Here is a 21,426-nt window from a genome sequence, read left to right as displayed (position 1 = left end):
GCCACCAGGCCAGGTGGTGGTGTTGAGTTGCTGCCCTGTGATTGGCTGGTTGGACATTAGTGTTAGAACAGTGGAGCTGAGGAGGAGGATGGTGGATGGAAGTAACATCACTGAAATACTTGATGGTGCACGTGTGTCTCCAGTATTCAGCTCCTGCTGCAGGACTGCTGTCCTGGTGTAGGTCAGTCAGCAGCCTGCGCTTGCCCGTCAGATTTAAATCGGTCCGACAGGTCGCCCCGTTACCGGACAGCATTGTCCGCCTCATTGATCTGAAACGGAATGAGTGCTGACGCATCCCCGCCGTCCGCGCAGGCACGCGACCCGTCCTCCGCCTCAGAGCGGGAGGCCAGCTGAGGAGCGGGCAGAGGGAGGGCTTCGGGGACGCCTGTGAAACTTGACCCGCGGGGGCTCCACGCACCTGGACCGGTCTGGGTAACATGTCTCTGCTCAAGCAGCGAGGGAGAGAGCTCGAGCGCTTCGACGGACTGTCGCTAATTTACTGGTACGTAAAACGGTGCGCGTTTTAAACAGTGCTTTGATCAACTGTTATTGGCGGTTTTTAATGAAGTTTATCTTTAACAATTCGTTCATGAATCATCTTTAATCTCTGACAAGTTCTGGCTGCATGAACAGAATTATATCCGCGCTGATATTAATGGGAATAAACAGTAACAACAGCAGCTAAGAGCGAGTTTAAAGTTTAGGATGCCGTTTTTCTTAAAGCGAGATTCAGCATTCGTGAAATAACGTTAAAAGGTTCAGAACTTTAAATCCCACTCGGGATGTCTGCAGAGGGGAAGCAGTGAGCGTTTAGCCAAATAAAAGCAAGCAAAGAAGCTGTGAGTGATGTTGGGAGCAGGGCGGGTTGGAGAGCTGGTTTTCTGCTTGTGTCTGGTCCCAAGAGAAGGAGTACGTCAGCTAAATGTAGGTGCTGACTGGACGGTTGAGGCTTGGTCAGCCAGGAGGGCTTAAAGGCGAGCTGAAGGGAGGTGATAACCCTAACCCTCATCTCTGGAAGAACACCAGCCTTTTTTCTTTCCCCCACCTACAGAACCAGAAGTTTCCCTCATGATTCTCTCATCCCAGAAGTTACCTGAGCTCTGGGACTACTTTCTAATTTACGTCTCTGGAGCCCTAGAGTTTAACCCCGACAGCAAAGACATAGATCTGGGACTGTTTCCTCTAAGGATGAACCCCACCATTAAGACGAGGTAGGTGTAAGATGTGCTCAGTGAAACTTAGATCAACTGAGCCTGCAAGCCATGTCTGGAGTTGGTCTGATAGAGGAAATCATGCTTAAATAGGCTTTTAAAGGATGGTTTAAAGCACCAGGAAAGGTTCCTGGACTGGGTCGTCCTTGGTCTACATGATGCAGATCAAATATGCGTGGATGCCTTTCAGAGTTTATTCAAACATGCATATTTTGTGAGGTTGAACTAATAAAATCTTTGCTTGTTTATTAAGAGGAAGGAAGTGGAAGACTTCCTCGGCCATGTTGCTTTCTCCATGCATCAAGCCATAAAGGGATTGTTTTCAGTTTGGACCATGTCGGCTTACATTCGAGCACTACAAGGCCACAATGATTAGAAAAGCGTTGTCTCGTTCCTGGTCTCATGTTCCAGCTAAAATGATCATAATTTCAGAGAAATTGTCTTCAGGGGTCTTGTCCACTCTGCTTCAGATTAGACACTGTTGATGGTCTGCTGATGTCATCAGACTGCATCAGCAAAATTTGCAACCTCATGAGATTCCAGCTCACGCAGCTCGACATTTTTTCAGCCCAACACGGTGGGCATTCAGCACAGGCATGTGGAAATAAAGATGAGAACATGAACCTGAAGCTAAACAAATATGATGTTTGGCAGTGATGGAGCGATTGTGAAGTCAGTAAAAAGGTCTGGAGTCCGGATTCAGCCATTCCTGTGTAGAGTGGAGCAGACAGGTCAGATTTCCATGACAATCCCATGCCAGCTGGTTTCAGTGGGATGTTTCTCACCCGTCCATGTTAAGCAGACATTCCTTCTTCAACAATCAGGCATGCTTACTCACTGATGTCTTTAGTCTGTGATACCCAATAACGTTCCATTTATTCTGAACTAAATTTAGCCAGGTGAATATTCCCTTTTGCATCTTACCTGCTACAGCCTCTTACACTGAAAAACAGCTGCTTTATTTGGGCCCTGAAGGAGTAGCTGCTAGTATGACGTCTCTAACCAGGAGATACCTGAAAAATTTAGTTTGCGAAGGTCATACTTTCTTTCAGATAAGTCCTGTAAGAGTCCAGATGTCTGGAACACCTGACCAGTAACTGGGCTAACTTTGATCTGGCATCAGAGAGGAAGTTTACAGCTGATAAACCATGCTCTCAAGTCATGGAAACGAACAGTATTGTGTGAGTTACTGAAAAAATTAACTAGTTACAGTTATTAGTTACTCAGTTCAAAAAGTAACTTACTTTGATTAATGCTAAAACTAACTTTTTATTTACTTTTGTAAAAGCACATTCTTAAAAATTAAATATCATTATAACTTAATTACAGCTTCGTATGAAATATAAAAGAAACTCTGGCCAGCAGATTCTTGGAAAAACACAAATATGTAGAATTAGAAAGTAATAAAACATCTGGTAAAAAAAATAAAATAAATAAAAATAAATAAATTAATAAAATAAAAATTTTTTTTGGGGGGGGGCAACAAACAGTACAAATTCAGAGAGTAATTCCTGGGGGGGTGAAAACATGCTCCCCATCCCTCTCCTGCTCCTTTGCAACTTGAGGGTTGAGCCTCAGCATGTTAAAAAGTGTTATTAAAACTAATGATAGTAGTTCTAGCCTGGTCGTGTATTAGTGCATATTCTAGATTCTGTTTTTCTATGCTCAACAAGCCATATCAACCATGTCTTAGGTGGAAGGAGGCTTCAAAGACAAACAGGTCTCTCTTGTAAATGAGACTGCATGTCTCAATAGAACTGCCATCATAAATAAAGGTTAATAATTGATAATGATGCTCCTTCGTAGGGCTGGGCAATATATCGAGATTTTTAAATATATCGAAACTTTATCAGACGCAATATAGAAGGAGGGAATATCGTTTATATCGAGATAGCTTGTTTTGAGTTAAAAGCATCTTTTCTTTTGTATTTTTGCACAGCTGTATTTTTATTATGGTCATTGAACAGTATTTTTTCATTCATTTTGTTTTAGGAGCATTTAATTTAATATAAAGCACCTTTAATTTCAGTCAACTATTTTAATGCACATGTGCTGCTGATCCTTAATAAAAGTTTATTTAGAACTGAATGCTGTAAATTAGAACTGTCTCTTGGGTTACTTGACCCAAAAAAATATATATCAAGATATATATCGTATATCGTGATTCAGGTAAAAAATATCGAGATATAAGATTTGGTTCATATCGCCCAGCCCTACTCCTTTGTGACCACATCTAACAAAATTTATTTGCTCCTGCTTTAATTTCCACTATAGTCCATCAAAGTAGCTTCACAAGAAACTGAAGCTAAAGATAAGTTCCATAACTATGAAGGAAATACCTTCTAGAATAATCCACTAACAACATACTACTCTCCATAAATATATATTTATTTTAGTGTCTAAAAACAAACTACAAGATATTACACCTATGCCACAAAATATGGCAACTTAAAAATGCAGCACAGCGCTCATACGTTTAACACTGTACGACATGGTGTTGCCCTCCAGCCACAAACATATATCTGATCCTCACACTGCCCTTTTAACTATTTTGACAAGTTAAAAATGTGAAATATCACCAGACATTTCTGTGTCCAGTAAAAAGTGTGGTTGAAGTGCATGTGACCTTTTAGTTGGAAGTGCAGCAGTCCTTTAAGGAAGCAGAGCCCACATGGTGCACACCGAATACACATTTAAATGGGTGGTGAATTTAAATAAAACATGCACACATGTGCATGAACATGTAAAGAAGTGTTTTTGATCATTTTACGGCTTATTTAGTTATAACTTGTATATTTATAGTGTGGTTCGTTACCTCAGGGCAACACTATCCAGTTCATCATTCTACAGAAAAATCACGACCATAGAGAAACTTTAACTTTACAATTTCAGGAGATGGATTCAAAAGCATTTTAGAAACAGAAATTTCCTGATCGAGGAGTCAGGCAGAGGATTTAGGTTTGATTACGTGTTCATCATGGTTGCATGGCATATTTTGCCTTTTTTTTTAACATAGCTTGTACACTTCTTCAGAAATTTACACTATGATTTTACAACATCCAGTAGAGGGAGTGTAGGGACCAAACTGACTGGCTGGAAGGCAGGAGTGTCGAACTCCGGTCCTCGAGGGCCGGTATCCTGCAGGTTTTCATTGTTACCGGACTGAAACGAATGGGTTATTGTGAAGAAGTTGACAAGAAGCTGTCAGTTACTATTATTTGTGGGTTGGGCCAAGGATGTAGGTTGTAAACTACTGCCGTCATTGTTTTCTCCACCAAACTGTTGGTCTGATGTAGAATCCTACAACCGGAATGGTTTGCTTTGTTTCCTTTGTCCAAGGGTGGCTTACCTCCTTCACTGCATGTTGTCACAGAAACAGCGAGCAGAGAAAAAGTGAGAGCAGCTGAGATATTTTATCTAAGTTAAATAATGTGTCCCAGATAAAGAGGTGAAAGATGCTGAGGCCAGGTGACTTAATGAGAGCATGTTGTTTTCCTGCGACAGCAGGACGAAAGTGATGTCTGTTGCCACCAGAGGCCTAAATTACTCAGGACAGGAGTCAAATAAAGCATCTGTCACCGTGCATCAGGTCACCTGTCACTGCTGTGGCTGCATGTAGAAATATCTGTGGGGATAACGTCAAGGGAAGAAAAGAAAAAAAGAAAGAAAATATCTCTAGATGTGTTGGTTTCAGCTAAAATCAGATGAAGTTCACAGTATTCAACATCTAGAAAAACAAATGCACAGATGGACGGATCACAGATGGTCGATGGATGGATGGATGGATGGACGATGAAGGGATGATTTTCGCCTCACTGATGAAGATGTTTACGCTCCTCACCTTGTTGATGGAGGTGTTTATGCTCCTCACGTCGTTGATGGAGGTGTTTATGCTCCTCACGTCGTTGATGGAGGTGTTTATGCTCCTGACGTCGTTGATGGAGGTGTTTATGCTCCTGACGTCGTTGATGGAGGTGTTTACGCTCCTCACGTCTTGGATGGAGGTGTTTGTGCTCCTCACGTCGTTGATGGAGGTGTTTACGCTCTCCACGTCGTTGATGGAGGTGTTCACGCTCCTCACGTCGTTGATGGAGATGTTTATGCTCCTCACGTCGTTGATGGAGATGTTTATGCTCCTCACCTCGCTGATTGAGGTGTTTGTGCTCCACACCTCGTGGATGGAGGTGTTTATGCTCCTCACGTCGTTGATGGAGGTGTTTATGCTCCTCACTTCGTTGATGGAGGTGTTTACGCTCCTCACGTCGTTGATGGAGATGTTTATGCACCACACCTCGTGGATGGAGGTGTTTATGCTCCTCACGTCGTTGATGGAGGTGTTTATGCTCCTCACTTCGTTGATGAAGATGTTTACGCTCCTCACGTCGTTGATGGAGGTGTTTATGCTCCACACCTCGTTGATGGAGGTGTTTATGCTCCACACCTCACTCATGGAGGTGTTTATGCTCTTCACGTAGTTCATGGAGGTGTTTATGCTCCTCGTCTCGCTGATGGAGGTGTTTATGCTCCACACCTCGCTGATGGAGATGTTTAAGCTCCTCACCTCGCTGATGGAGGTGTTTATGCTCCTCACCTCGTTGATGGAGGTGTTTATGCTCCTCACCTTGTTGATGGAGGTGTTTATGCTCAACACCTTGCTGATGGACGTGCTTATGCTCCACACCTCGTGGATGGAGATGTTTACGCTCCTCATGTCGTTGATGGAGGTGTTTATGCTCCTCACCTCGTTGATGGAGGTGTTTACGCTCCTCACGTTGTTGATGGAGGTGTTTAAGCTCCACACCTCGTGGATGGAGGTGTTTAAGCTCCTCACCTTGTTGATGGAGGTGTTTATGCTCCACACCTCGTTGATGGAGGTGTTTATGCTCTTTACGTTGTTAATGGAGGTGTTTATGCTCCTCGTCTCGCTGATGGAGGTGTTTAAGCTCCTCACCTCGCTGATGGAGGTGTTTATGCTCCTCACCTTGTTGATGGAGGTGTTTATGCTCAACACCTCGCTGATGGACGTGCTTATGCTCCACACCTCGTGGATGGAGATGTTTACGCTCCTCATGTCGTTGATGGAGGTGTTTACGCTCCTCACGTCGTTGATGGAGGTGTTTAAGCTCCTCACCTTGTTGATGGAGGTGTTTATGCTCCACACCTCACTCATGGAGGTGTTTATGCTCTTTACGTAGTTAATGGAGGTGTTTATGCTCCTCGTCTCGCTGATGGAGGTGTTTATGCTCCACACCTCGCTGATGGAGGTGTTTATGCTCTTTACGTTGTTGATAGAGGTGTTTATGCTTCTTGCCTCGTTGATGGAAGTGTTTATGCTCCACACCTCGCTGATGGAGGTGTTCATGCTCCTCGCCTCGCTGATGGAGGTGTTTATGCTCTTAATGTCATTCATGAAGGTGTTCATGCTCAACACCTCGCTGATGGAGGTGTTTATGCTCCACACCTCGCTGATGGAGGTGTTTATGCTCTTTATGTTGTTGATAGAGGTGTTTATGCTTCTTGCCTCGTTGATGGAGGTGTTTAAGCTCCTCACCTCATTGATGGAGGTGTTAATGCTCCACACCTCGCTGATGGAGGTGTTCATGCTCCTCGCCTCGCTGATGGAGGTGTTTATGCTCTTTATGTCATTCATGAAGGTGTTCATGCTCAACACCTCGTTGATGGAGGTGTTCATGCTCCACACCTCGCTAATAGAGGTGTTTATGCTCCTCACCTCGCTGATGGAGGTGTTTATGCTCCTCACCTTGCTGATGGAGGTGTTTATGCTCCACACCTCGCTGATGGAGGTGTTTATGCTCCACACCTCGCTAATAGAGGTGTTTATGCTCCTCACCTCGCTGATGGAGGTGTTTATGCTCCACACCTCGCTGATGGAGGTGTTTATGCTCCACGCCTCACTAATAGAGGTGTTTATGCTCCACACCTCGCTAATAGAGGTGTTTATGCTCCTCACCTCACTAATAGAGGTGTTTATGCTCCACACCTAGCTGATGGAGGTGTTTATGCTCTTTAGGTCATTCATGAAGGTGTTCCTGCTCCACACCTCGCTAATAGAGGTGTTTATGCTCCACACCTCGCTAATAGAGGTGTTTATGCTCCACACCTCGCTGATGGAAGTGTTTACGCTCCTCACCTAGCTGATGGAGGTGTTTATGCTCCTCACCTCGCTGATGGAGGTGTTTATGCTCCTCACCTAGCTGATGGAGGTGTTTATGCTCCTCACCTCGCTGATGGAGGTGTTTATGCTCCACACCTCGCTAATAGAGGTGTTTATGCTCCTCACCTCGCTGATGGAGGTGTTTATGCTCCTCACCTAGCTGATGGAGGTGTTTATGCTCCACACCTCGCTAATAGAGGTGTTTATGCTCCTCACCTCGCTGATGGAGGTGTTTATACTCCTCACCTCGCTGATGGAGGTGTTTATGCTCCACACCTCGCTGATGGAGGTGTTTATGCTCCACACCTCGCTGATGGAGGTGTTTATGCTCCACACCTCGCTAATAGAGGTGTTTATGCTCCTCACCTCGCTAATAGAGGTGTTTATGCTCCACACCTAGCTGATGGAGGTGTTTATGCTCCTCACCTCGCTGATGGAGGTGTTTATGCTCCACACCTCGCTAATAGAGGTGTTTATGCTCCTCACCTCGCTGATGGAGGTGTTTATGCTCCTCACCTAGCTGATGGAGGTGTTTATGCTCCACACCTCGCTAATAGAGGTGTTTATGCTCCTCACCTCGCTGATGGAGGTGTTTATGCTCCTCACCTCGCTGATGGAGGTGTTTATGCTCCACACCTCGCTGATGGAGGTGTTTATGCTCCACACCTCGCTGATGGAGGTGTTTATGCTCCACACCTCGCTAATAGAGGTGTTTATGCTCCTCACCTCGCTGATGGAGGTGTTTATGCTCCTCACCTCGCTGATGGAGGTGTTTATGCTCCACACCTCGCTAATAGAGGTGTTTATGCTCCTCACCTCGCTGATGGAGGTGTTTATGCTCCTCACCTCGCTGATGGAGGTGTTTATGCTCCACACCTCGCTGATGGAGGTGTTTATGCTCCACACCTCGCTAATAGAGGTGTTTATGCTCCTCACCTCGCTGATGGAGGTGTTTATGCTCCACACCTCGCTGATGGAGGTGTTTATGCTCCACACCTCGCTAATAGAGGTGTTTATGCTCCTCACCTCGCTAATAGAGGTGTTTATGCTCCACACCTCGCTGATGGAGGTGTTTATGCTCCACACCTCGCTAATAGAGGTGTTTATGCTCCTCACCTCGCTAATAGAGGTGTTTATGCGCCACACCTCGCTAATAGAGGTGTTTATGCTCCACACCTCGCTGATGGAGGTGTTTATGCTCCTCACCTAGCTGATGGAGGTGTTTATGCTCCTCACCTCGCTGATGGAGGTGTTTATGCTCCTCACCTAGCTGATGGAGGTGTTTATGCTCTTTAGGTCATTCATGAAGGTGTTCATGCTCAACACCTCGCTGATGGAGGTGTTTATGCTCCTCACCTCGCTGATGGAGGTGTTTATGCTCTTTAGGTCATTCATGAAGGTGTTCATGCTCATCACCTCGCTGATGGAGGTGTCTACGCTCCTCACCTCGCTGATGGAGGTGTTTATGCTCCACACCTCGCTAATGGAGGCTTCCATGCTCCACACCTCGCTAATGGAGGTGTTCATGCTCCTCACCTAGCTGATGGAGGTGTTTATGCTCTTTAGGTCATTCATGAAGGTGTTCATGCTCCACACCTCTTTGATGGAGGTGTTTATGCTCCACACCTCGCTGATGGAGGTGTTTATGCTCCTCACCTCGCTAATAGAGGTGTTTATGCTCCACACCTAGCTGATGGAGGTGTTTATGCTCTTTAGGTCATTCATGAAGGTGTTCCTGCTCCACACCTCGCTAATAGAGGTGTTTATGCTCCACACTTCGCTGATGGAGGTGTTTATGCTCCTCACCTAGCTGATGGAGGTGTTTATGCTCTTCACCTCGCTGATGGAGGTGTTTATGCTTCTCACCTAGCTGATGGAGGTGTTTATGCTCTTTAGGTCATTCATGAAGGTGTTCATGCTCAACACCTCGCTGATGGAGGTGTTTATGCTCCTCACCTCGCTGATGGAGGTGTTTATGCTCTTTATGTCATTCATGAAGGTGTTCATGCTCAACACCTCGTTGATGGAGGTGTTCATGCTCCACACCTCGCTGATGGAGGTGTTTATGTTCCTCACCTCGCTGATGGAGATGTTTATGCTCCACACCTTGTTGATGGAGGTGTTTATGCTCCACAGCTCTTTGATGGAGGTGTTCATGCTCCTCCCTCGCTGATGGAGGTGTTCATCCTCCACACCTCGCTGATGGAGATGTTTATGCTCCTCACCTCGCTGATGGAGGTGTTTATGCTCCTCACCTAGCTGATGGAGATGTTTATGCTCCTCACCTCGCTGATGGAGGTGTTTATGCTCCTCACCTCGCTGATGGAGGTGTTTATGCTCCACACCTCGCTAATAGAGGTGTTTATGCTCCTCACCTCGCTGATGGAGGTGTTTATGCTCCTCACCTTGCTGATGGAGGTGTTTATGCTCCACACCTCGCTGATGGAGGTGTTTATGCTCCACACCTCGCTAATAGAGGTGTTTATGCTCCTCACCTCGCTGATGGAGGTGTTTATGCTCCACACCTCGCTGATGGAGGTGTTTATGCTCCACGCCTCACTAATAGAGGTGTTTATGCTCCACACCTCGCTAATAGAGGTGTTTATGCTCCTCACCTCACTAATAGAGGTGTTTATGCTCCACACCTAGCTGATGGAGGTGTTTATGCTCTTTAGGTCATTCATGAAGATGTTCCTGCTCCACACCTCGCTAATAGAGGTGTTTATGCTCCACACCTCGCTAATAGAGGTGTTTATGCTCCACACCTCGCTGATGGAAGTGTTTACGCTCCTCACCTAGCTGATGGAGGTGTTTATGCTCCTCACCTCGCTGATGGAGGTGTTTATGCTCCTCACCTAGCTGATGGAGGTGTTTATGCTCCTCACCTCGCTGATGGAGGTGTTTATGCTCCACACCTCGCTAATAGAGGTGTTTATGCTCCTCACCTCGCTGATGGAGGTGTTTATGCTCCTCACCTAGCTGATGGAGGTGTTTATGCTCCACACCTCGCTAATAGAGGTGTTTATGCTCCTCACCTCGCTGATGGAGGTGTTTATACTCCTCACCTCGCTGATGGAGGTGTTTATGCTCCACACCTCGCTGATGGAGGTGTTTATGCTCCACACCTCGCTGATGGAGGTGTTTTATGCTCCACACCTCGCTAATAGAGGTGTTTATGCTCCTCACCTCGCTAATAGAGGTGTTTATGCTCCACACCTAGCTGATGGAGGTGTTTATGCTCCTCACCTCGCTGATGGAGGTGTTTATGCTCCACACCTCGCTAATAGAGGTGTTTATGCTCCTCACCTCGCTGATGGAGGTGTTTATGCTCCTCACCTAGCTGATGGAGGTGTTTATGCTCCACACCTCGCTAATAGAGGTGTTTATGCTCCTCACCTCGCTGATGGAGGTGTTTATGCTCCTCACCTCGCTGATGGAGGTGTTTATGCTCCACACCTCGCTGATGGAGGTGTTTATGCTCCACACCTCGCTGATGGAGGTGTTTATGCTCCACACCTCGCTAATAGAGGTGTTTATGCTCCTCACCTCGCTGATGGAGGTGTTTATGCTCCTCACCTCGCTGATGGAGGTGTTTATGCTCCACACCTCGCTAATAGAGGTGTTTATGCTCCTCACCTCGCTGATGGAGGTGTTTATGCTCCTCACCTCGCTGATGGAGGTGTTTATGCTCCACACCTCGCTGATGGAGGTGTTTATGCTCCACACCTCGCTAATAGAGGTGTTTATGCTCCTCACCTCGCTGATGGAGGTGTTTATGCTCCACACCTCGCTGATGGAGGTGTTTATGCTCCACACCTCGCTAATAGAGGTGTTTATGCTCCTCACCTCGCTAATAGAGGTGTTTATGCTCCACACCTCGCTGATGGAGGTGTTTATGCTCCACACCTCGCTAATAGAGGTGTTTATGCTCCTCACCTCGCTAATAGAGGTGTTTATGCGCCACACCTCGCTAATAGAGGTGTTTATGCTCCACACCTCGCTGATGGAGGTGTTTATGCTCCTCACCTAGCTGATGGAGGTGTTTATGCTCCTCACCTCGCTGATGGAGGTGTTTATGCTCCTCACCTAGCTGATGGAGGTGTTTATGCTCTTTAGGTCATTCATGAAGGTGTTCATGCTCAACACCTCGCTGATGGAGGTGTTTATGCTCCTCACCTCGCTGATGGAGGTGTTTATGCTCTTTAGGTCATTCATGAAGGTGTTCATGCTCATCACCTCGCTGATGGAGGTGTCTACGCTCCTCACCTCGCTGATGGAGGTGTTTATGCTCCACACCTCGCTAATAGAGGTGTTTATGCTCCTCACCTCGCTAATAGAGGTGTTTATGCGCCACACCTCGCTAATAGAGGTGTTTATGCTCCACACCTCGCTGATGGAGGTGTTTATGCTCCTCACCTAGCTGATGGAGGTGTTTATGCTCCTCACCTCGCTGATGGAGGTGTTTATGCTCCTCACCTAGCTGATGGAGGTGTTTATGCTCTTTAGGTCATTCATGAAGGTGTTCATGCTCAACACCTCGCTGATGGAGGTGTTTATGCTCCTCACCTCGCTGATGGAGGTGTTTATGCTCTTTAGGTCATTCATGAAGGTGTTCATGCTCATCACCTCGCTGATGGAGGTGTCTACGCTCCTCACCTCGCTGATGGAGGTGTTTATGCTCCACACCTCGCTAATGGAGGCTTCCATGCTCCACACCTCGCTAATGGAGGTGTTCATGCTCCTCACCTAGCTGATGGAGGTGTTTATGCTCTTTAGGTCATTCATGAAGGTGTTCATGCTCCACACCTCTTTGATGGAGGTGTTTATGCTCCACACCTCGCTGATGGAGGTGTTTATGCTCCTCACCTCGCTAATAGAGGTGTTTATGCTCCACACCTAGCTGATGGAGGTGTTTATGCTCTTTAGGTCATTCATGAAGGTGTTCCTGCTCCACACCTCGCTAATAGAGGTGTTTATGCTCCACACTTCGCTGATGGAGGTGTTTATGCTCCTCACCTAGCTGATGGAGGTGTTTATGCTCTTCACCTCGCTGATGGAGGTGTTTATGCTTCTCACCTAGCTGATGGAGGTGTTTATGCTCTTTAGGTCATTCATGAAGGTGTTCATGCTCAACACCTCGCTGATGGAGGTGTTTATGCTCCTCACCTCGCTGATGGAGGTGTTTATGCTCTTTAGGTCATTCATGAAGGTGTTCATGCTCAACACCTCGCTAATGGAGGTGTCTATGCTCCTCACCTCGCTGATGGAGGTGTTTATGCTCCACACCTCGCTAATGGAGGCGTCCATGCTCCACACCTCACTAATGGAGGTGTTCATGCTCCTCACCTAGCTGATGGAGGTGTTTATGCTCTTTAGGTCATTCATGAAGGTGTTCATGCTCCACACCTCGTTGATGGAGGTGTTCATGCTCTTTACGTCGTTCATGAAGGTGTTCATGCTCAACACCTTGCTGATGGAGGTGTTTATGCTCCACACCTCATTGATGGAGGTGTTTATGCTCCACACCTCATTGATGGAGGTGTTCATGCTCAACACCTCGCTGATGGAGGTGTTTATGCTCCTCACCTCGCTGATGGAGGTGTTTATGCTCTTTAGGTCATTCATGAAGGTGTTCATGCTCATCACCTCGCTGATGGAGGTGTCTATGCTCCTCACCTAGCTGATGGAGGTGTTTATGCTCTTTAGGTCATTCATGAAGGTGTTCATGCTCAACACCTCGCTGATGGAGGTGTTTATGCTCCTCACCTCGCTGATGGAGGTGTTTATGCTCTTTAGGTCATTCATGAAGGTGTTCATGCTCATCACCTCGCTGATGGAGGTGTCTATGCTCCTCACCTCGCTGATGGAGGTGTTTATGCTCCACACCTCGCTAATGGAGGCTTCCATGCTCCACACCTCGCTAATGGAGGTGTTCATGCTCCTCACCTAGCTGATGGAGGTGTTTATGCTCTTTAGGTCATTCATGAAGGTGTTCATGCTCCACACCTCTTTGATGGAGGTGTTTATGCTCCACACCTCGCTGATGGAGGTGTTTATGCTCCTCACCTCGCTAATAGAGGTGTTTATGCTCCACACCTAGCTGATGGAGGTGTTTATGCTCTTTAGGTCATTCATGAAGGTGTTCCTGCTCCACACCTCGCTAATAGAGGTGTTTATGCTCCACACTTCGCTGATGGAGGTGTTTATGCTCCTCACCGAGCTGATGGAGGTGTTTATGCTCTTCACCTCGCTGATGGAGGTGTTTATGCTTCTCACCTAGCTGATGGAGGTGTTTATGCTCTTTAGGTCATTCATGAAGGTGTTCATGCTCAACACCTCGCTGATGGAGGTGTTTATGCTCCTCACCTCGCTGATGGAGGTGTTTATGCTCTTTAGGTCATTCATGAAGGTGTTCATGCTCAACACCTCGCTGATGGAGGTGTCTATGCTCCTCACCTCGCTGATGGAGGTGTTTATGCTCCACACCTCGCTAATGGAGGCGTCCATGCTCCACACCTCACTAATGGAGGTGTTCATGCTCCTCACCTAGCTGATGGAGGTGTTTATGCTCTTTAGGTCATTCATGAAGGTGTTCATGCTCCACACCTCGTTGATGGAGGTGTTCATGCTCTTTACGTCGTTCATGAAGGTGTTCATGCTCAACACCTTGCTGATGGAGGTGTTTATGCTCCACACCTCATTGATGGAGGTGTTTATGCTCCACACCTCATTGATGGAGGTGTTCATGCTCCACACCTCGCTGATTGAGTTGTTCATGCTCCACACCTCGTTGATGGAGGTGTTCATGCTCCACACCTCGCTAATGGAGGCGTCCATGCTCCACACCTAGCTGATGGAGGTGTTTATGCTCTTTAGGTCATTCATGAAGGTGTTCATGCTCCACACCTCGTTGATGGAGGTGTTCATGCTCTTTACGTCGTTCATGAAGGTGTTCATGCTCAACACCTCGCTGATGGAGGTGTTTATGCTCCACACCTCATTGATGGAGGTGTTCATGCTCCACACCTCGCTGATTGAGTTGTTCATGCTCCACACCTCGCTGATGGAGTTGTTCATGCTCCACACCTCGCTGATTGAGTTGTTCATGCTCCACACCTCGTTGATGGAGATGTTTATGCTCAACACCTCGCTGTTGGAGGTGTTTAAGCTCCTCACCTTGTCAATGGAAGTGTTTATGCTCCACAGCTCGCTCCTGGAGGTTTTTATGCTCAACACCTCGCTCATGTAGGTGTTAATCACCGTTTGGATCCGCTCATTATTGTCTTACAGACTCCTTAGAGAATTTGTTCCGCACCGGAAAAATCAATATGGTTTCATTGAATTCAGATCCTATTATTATCAACATTCACTGTGGTAATAATCAATTCGGTGGAAACTTGACTGGTTTAATTTTTCCCTCCACGCTAGATGCAGATCCTGAGGCAGATTGCTGACTGCTTTTCCTCCAGGGAATTTTTTCCAGTTTCTGAATGCTGATGTTTCTGTTGCTGTGCTGACTGGTCTGAGGTCAGCCCAGCAAATTCAGAGCTGACAGACACTGATCCCCTCCTTCAGGTAGGACGATCTATGTGTGCTGCATGAAGCCAGTGAGACTCTCTGTTCACTCATCCATCCATCCATCCATCCATCCATCCTGGAAGGTCTTAAAAAAACTTCAGCAATTTCCATCTGGGATAAATAAACTATCTCAGATTCTGTACTTGTCTGTCACAGGATGCTAACTGTATGCTAATTGGATGTCAACTGAATCCTTGCTGGATGCTAACTGGCTGCTAACTGGATGCTACCTGAATTCTTGCTGGATGCCTCTAGATGCAAAGTTGATACTTAGCGAATGCTAACTGTATGCTAACTGGATGTCAACTGAATTCTTGCTAATGCTAACTGGTTGCTAACTGGGTGCTCGCTCTGCTCAGTGAATGTGTACACATAAATCTAAAATTTCCTTTATTTCTGATGGTTGTTGCTGCTGTTTTACATTAATTACTTTTTTTCCACGTTTCTACTGCAAATGTGCCCATGCAGTGTATCTGAGGATGATTTTAGCTGAGATTCATAAGTTTGAGAAGCAGAGCTAAACTGATGGATGAAAGGCCTTGTGCTGTTACAGGATACAGGAAAGCCTTGCTTTGAGAAAGGCTTGGATTGAAAAAGAATCAGCCACCTACTCTTTTACTCACACAGACAGCATCATAAAACAAGCTTTAAAACTTGTGTGTGTCCCTGTGATTCGGCCTGAGCCCGTTTGATTTCTCAGTGCGGATTGGATTATCCCATAATCTGATAACAATCCACTGTGCAGAATAACTGATTACAGTTCAGAGGCAAATCGTTGTTGCCATGGCTGCCAGATAGAAGGAGGGAATAAATCTGCGTGTGCTCGGGTGGACGAAAACGTGGAGGAATGGGTTTTGGCGTGCACTCAGCAATGCTGTAATCGTATGTGCAACACACACCATCCCAAATAATCGGTCTGCTGATTAATCAGGTTGAATTTTAAACACTGTGAGATAATTGGCCAATTATTTCACACCATTGCCTGCATAGTGGATTATTCCTCAGTAAACACTGAGTGAATGAGGAGCTCGACGGCTGCAGGCTCTGCTGTGTGGTTGGTATCCATTCACTTTCTTTGTGCATTAACAATATTTAGATCCAAGAATACAGAGATGAACTGATGAGTTAATGCCTCAGGTAGCAGTGGGCCTTGGGTAAATGGTGCCGTTACAACACCCCCCCCCAACCCCCCCCCCCCCCCCCCCCCCCCCCCCCCCCCCCCCCCCCCCCCCCACCCCCCCCCCCCCCCCCCCCCCCCCCCCCCCCCCCCCCCCCCCCCCCCCCCCCCCCCCCTCTCGCTCTCTCTCTCTCGCTCTATATATATATATATATAGATTAATGGTCCTGTAAATTATAAATTAAATGTGGTCCTTACGGTGAGCGTTGCTCTGTCTTTCAGTGTTTTTTCTCCATCTTGTGGGTTATTTCCACTTTTAACCAAAAAGCTGTAAAATATTTGATTCTTGGCTGTTGAAGAACATCAACTTGGTAACAACAGCTGCTGCTGACTTGGACTTTTCAAGCTCTGTCATTTAAAACCTGGGGGGAGTAAACGAGTCGCTGCACCAGTGGAGGGATTTACAGCCAGTTATCAGGTTTTATGTGTGTGTCAATGAGCTGCTCTCATCCTGTCCGGCGGCCTTTATTTCACAGAATGAAGGGCATGTTAGTGTGAAAGTCTGACACCCATAAGATGATGAAGCTGTAGAGCTAGTCACGCAGCAGACCCTGCATGATCAGTCAATCATACTGAGTCATGTTGTACCCTCAGGTGTGTTTTCTAGCCGCTGACACAGCATTTTTACCAATGAAGCACATGTAGGGTCATTTTTTATTCCTGTATGAGAAGCAACTGGCATGCATTACCAGATGAGATAGCAGCGTGAGGAGCTGTGCTCCACAGAAGACAGTACAGCCAAAAGCCTGTCTCTGGAGGGTTGGATAAGGGTCTGGACACACTTCAACTTCTTCTAATCTCAGCATCTGGACAAAAATCAGAAAGCATGGATTTAAATAATAAGATCATGAAATCAGTGGCTTTAACGCCTCCTTCAGCAACCCCTCCAACACAATAAACATTAAATGTTTTATTCCACTCCAGAATCCCTGAGAAGGCTCAAACATTTAACTCATTAGACATGTTTAAAACCAGGATCTAATCTGGATGAAAAAAATACCAAATCAATGAAAATATGAAATAGTGCTGGGCGATATGACGATACATATCGCGGGGACGATAGAAAAGTGTCTATCGTGCCATTTCTCTTGTATCATTTCTATCGTTTCAAACCTAATTTTATCAATTATTACAACAAATATATCATTAAACAGGCTGCGACGATTTTATTAACGTTGTCTTGTCACTACGCATACTCTAAGTTTATATAAGTGAAAATAAAGAAGAATAAAAAAAGATTTTTTGCAAAGAAACTCCGTCTGGTGGTTTTGCGACATGACGTTGCTTTACGTCTTTGATTCTCGCGCGGGTTTGAAAAATGCTTTACGTTAATCATGAGTGCTGAACGATGGACGCGGAACAGGTTGATGTTTCATGCCCGGAGTCGCAGATAGAGACAGCTATGCAGGCAGCCCAAGAAGAAGCACTTTTACCCAAAAGAGGGGGTACGTCTGTGATTTGGTTACATTTTGGGTTCAAGAAGTCCGACACGGATCAGAAGACGGCCATATGCAAACTATGCCAAAAGACTATTCCTGCGCCCGATGCCAACACAACAAACCTCTTCTATCACCTTAAGAAGGTCCACGAAAAAGAATACATGACAATCCAAAAAATCCGAGCTAAACCAAGTGGAACAGCGGGGGCAAGTTGCGAAAAGAAAAACTATAGCCAGCCGAAGATAAAGCAGTCTTTCGCACAAGGTACGCCATATGAGAAGGCGTCCCAGCGCCATAAACAAATCACATGTGCCATCTCGCGTTACATCTGTAAAGGCATGGCTCCCGTGTATATAGTTGAGAAGGACAGCTTTCGAGACCTTAAATTAATTAATTAAATAGTGTTTATTTTGACAGTTGAGTTTAAATAACTGTATGATTTTGAAAAAAATGTGAAGGCTACTGTACCTCAACCACAGCTGTTTTCATTTGATACATTTATATTGCTGCACTAAAATGTATGTTTCTCATTTGTGACAGTACAGTTAAATGTCACTTCAAAATAAAGCTGGAGAAAAGTAAGCAATGAAATTTTTGTCAAACTTTTCAGAGAATAACTGAAAACATACTTTATTGTGGTATATCGTGATATATATCGTTATTGTGATATAAAATAATCCATATCGTGATATATGATTTTTTCCATATCGCCCAGCACTAATATGAAAGTTAAAAACCACTTTAATTTCCATAAAAGAATGCCTTAGGCAAACCACCGTCTGCGGGTAAGCAGTAAAAGGGTTAGGTACAGTTTAATGATTAAGGATTTCTAGAGAGGAGGGCATCCATTGAGTTGCTTTGGAGGTTTACAGGTGAAGTCAGGTATTAAATTCTGGATAAGAACCCAAAAAAATGTGTTCCCAGGACGAAATGAATGGCTCTGTGGTCTATAAACTGATTGTCAAGGAATTTGGGGTTTTTGTTCTGCCAGGTTTGAATTCTGTTATGGAAGGAACAAAGAAATAATTAGAGGCGATAGCAACTTTTGCAATTCAAAATGTTTTCTAAATTGAGCCAAGATGCACAAGGAATGTTTTACCGCAGGATTCCTGCAAGAGCCCCGAACCTCCATCGATACCCAGACAGGGTTGGATGGGCCGAGATGAAGGTTCACCCAGTGGTAATACTGAAAGCTGGGCCGAGCAACACTGCCAGCCTGGTTATGTCTTTCAGGATAAACTTTGCCCAGTCCCGGAAGCTTCTCGTTACAAATGTAGGATGAGATTGTTTATTATTGTTTATTGTTGGGGATCAGCTTCAGCTTATAGCTGCTGCTCTTCTTCCTGAGGTCCAAGCCAAAACCCATTCACAAAAAATTACACCAAAAATGTAAAATATCCAAACTCAAAAGATGGAACACACAAACACACACACACACACACACACACACACACACACACACACACACACACACACACACACACACACACACACACACCACAAGACTGATTATTACATTTACATTAGTATATGTTATTCCTCCAAAACCCACAGTGTTATTACTAAAACTGAATCACGTCTCTGATGAGTCACCAGTTGCGTTTCCATGACAGTTTTTCAAGTGTAATTGCAATTTTCAGGTGTTTCCATTGAATGGTGTTTAGCGCATCAGCCGTTCTGTTAAAATCTTGTCGGGCGAGATTCCGCTCTGAGGACGGAGCTTTCTAGTTCTTTGTGAAATGCTGCATTTTGCTGGTGTTTGCTATCAAGGATGGAGGTTATATCTATTTCTTTAATTATTTGTAAAAACATTTACATCTCCTCCTGCGTCTACTCATACCGCACCATCTTTACTGGTCTTACCAACACCAGAAGGGAGGATCATATCTCTCCGTACACCCGCTCCCTGTCCAACAACGCTGATTTTAAAATTCTGCTGCTGGTTTATAAAGCTGTAAACGGTAAAGGGCCGAAGTCCATATCAGACCTGGTTTATGAACTATCCAGGCTTTCTATTTCCAGAGTTAAGACTAAAGATGGAGACACTTTTTATGCACCTTCCATTTGGAATAGTCTCTCACAGGCCAGCTGAAACTCTCTTCTTAAAACTGATCTTTCTGCTGTTGCATTTAACTAGTCTTTCATTTCTGTATTTTTTTTATTTGGATTTCCATGGAAACAGCCACATTCTTGGTTCGGCTGCTCATCAGTTTTCCTTCCAGATGTGGCTCCGTTGGAAAGGGAACGTTTAGGATTCATGACCAGGAAGCTTTGTTACAGGAAAAAAATTGTTTACAGACTGTCTCTGAGGAAAGTTGCTGCAATTCAGGTTTTGGCCACTTGGGGGCAGAAGAAGCAGCTGAAAACACGATGAGCCCGTTTTCTGTTCATTACCAGCTGTTTGCCAGTCAGGTACTCGTGCAGACACAAACTAATTCTACATTATCACCAGACTGCAGTCTGCAGCTTCAAGGAGTAAATAATGTTAATGCCTCAGAATGTGTCCAGCTGTGTCTGCCCAGTTACATCAGCATTAGTTATTGTTTAATTTCCAGAAAGATGAGATTTTTATCTGACTTTCTGCAGATGCCGCCATCCAGTGAGTCTGTGTTGTGTTTAATGGTTCTTCAACAACAACAAATGCAGCTTTGAAAGCATCATTAAGTGGATCTGAGGCAGAGTGTGTCGGAAGGTAACAGCTGTCGGCTCCTGGAGCCAAAGCAAAATACAGAATCACTTAAAAACGACATGAAACAAATGAAACATGGCGAGGTTAAACATGAAATACTGCGTGTGGGAAATGCAGCGTAATCTCTGCTTATTTGAGTGGCCCTCTCATGAAGGCCTATATTTAGCTCGTCAGTGTGCTGTATGGATTTGTGCATTATCCTCCTGCCATAAGCTCACAGTCTCTTCATCAGCCAGCAGCTTCATATCTGCACCTGACAGCAAGGATGCATTGTTAACATTCAGACTGACATCCAGGCTTTCCCCCTCAATCTGCGACATGTTCCAGAGGTTGAAAGTGCCTCTAGGGTTCGCCAGGTATGTTTTTAACTTTTCACCAACATGCTGCACTGCTCTTTCCTCCACTCAGCTTTCATTAAGACATCATCTAATAGTCATATGCATTAAGTTTGATAAAAACATTATTTTCTTGTGATTGAATGAAAGTCTGAGTTAAATATTTCTGTGGATTGAAGACACCACTCTGATAAACTGTAAGTTTCTAGCACAGCTTTTCTTTTTCACCAACATTTACTTGTTAATGTGAACAAGAATGTGTATTTTTTAGCCTCTGAGACATAAACTGACCACACTAAGTATCACGGAGAAGGGAGCATGCTGTACTGACATATGCGTAACATGTAATAGTCGTGTTTATGTCTTTCAGTCTGTTGTTGTGGGGAAGGGGCTCCAGTTTCTTCCTCATCTCAGATCTGGTTCTTTCTGTGATGGTTGCTTTGTGTGAGCTTGCATTATAATGGGATTAAAGCTGCAGTTAAAGCAGAAAATGTCTTTTCTTTCATCACATCATAGAAAAAATCATTTTAAAAAGTAGGAGATGGACCAAGAAAATAATGTTTAGCTTCAGTTTAAACAAGCAACAGTGGTGTCAGCTGATGTTACCCTGCAGCTGATGGAGGAACTTGCGTTTTGTTGTGTTTAAAGTCATCTAAGCTCATCCACCATTCCCAGCCACAGCCGCATCGCTAACCATCCACTTATTCTAAAGACAGAGACAAAGAGAAATGTGTTTTTCACCTCATGGACCGACAAACGGGACTTAAATACATACATACATACATACATACATACATACATACATACATACATACATACATA

General features: G+C 45.1%; 1 protein-coding gene across 2 annotated transcripts in view; it reads left to right on the top strand.

Annotated features, from left to right (window-relative positions):
• The first annotated feature begins 418 nt into the window (after positions 1 to 418).
• Positions 419 to 21,426, top strand: part of si:dkeyp-72e1.9 (syntaxin-binding protein 4) — a 151,425-nt gene continuing 130,417 nt past the window's right edge. The window contains exon 1 of one of the 2 annotated variants that reach the window (XM_042001208.1): positions 419 to 502. In XM_042001208.1, coding sequence (XP_041857142.1) covers positions 438 to 502 — 65 coding nt within the window. In that variant the 5' untranslated portion in view covers positions 419 to 437. Of the gene's footprint in view, positions 503 to 20,560; positions 20,626 to 21,426 lie in introns of those variants that run through there. The other variant, XM_042001226.1, reaches the window with a different exon arrangement.

Source organism: Melanotaenia boesemani, chromosome 2, assembly GCF_017639745.1.
Source record: "Melanotaenia boesemani isolate fMelBoe1 chromosome 2, fMelBoe1.pri, whole genome shotgun sequence".
NCBI classification, from domain to species: Eukaryota; Metazoa; Chordata; class Actinopteri; order Atheriniformes; family Melanotaeniidae; genus Melanotaenia; species Melanotaenia boesemani.
Note: the sequence above shows the minus strand (reverse complement) of the source record. Positions and strands in the feature narration are given on the sequence as shown.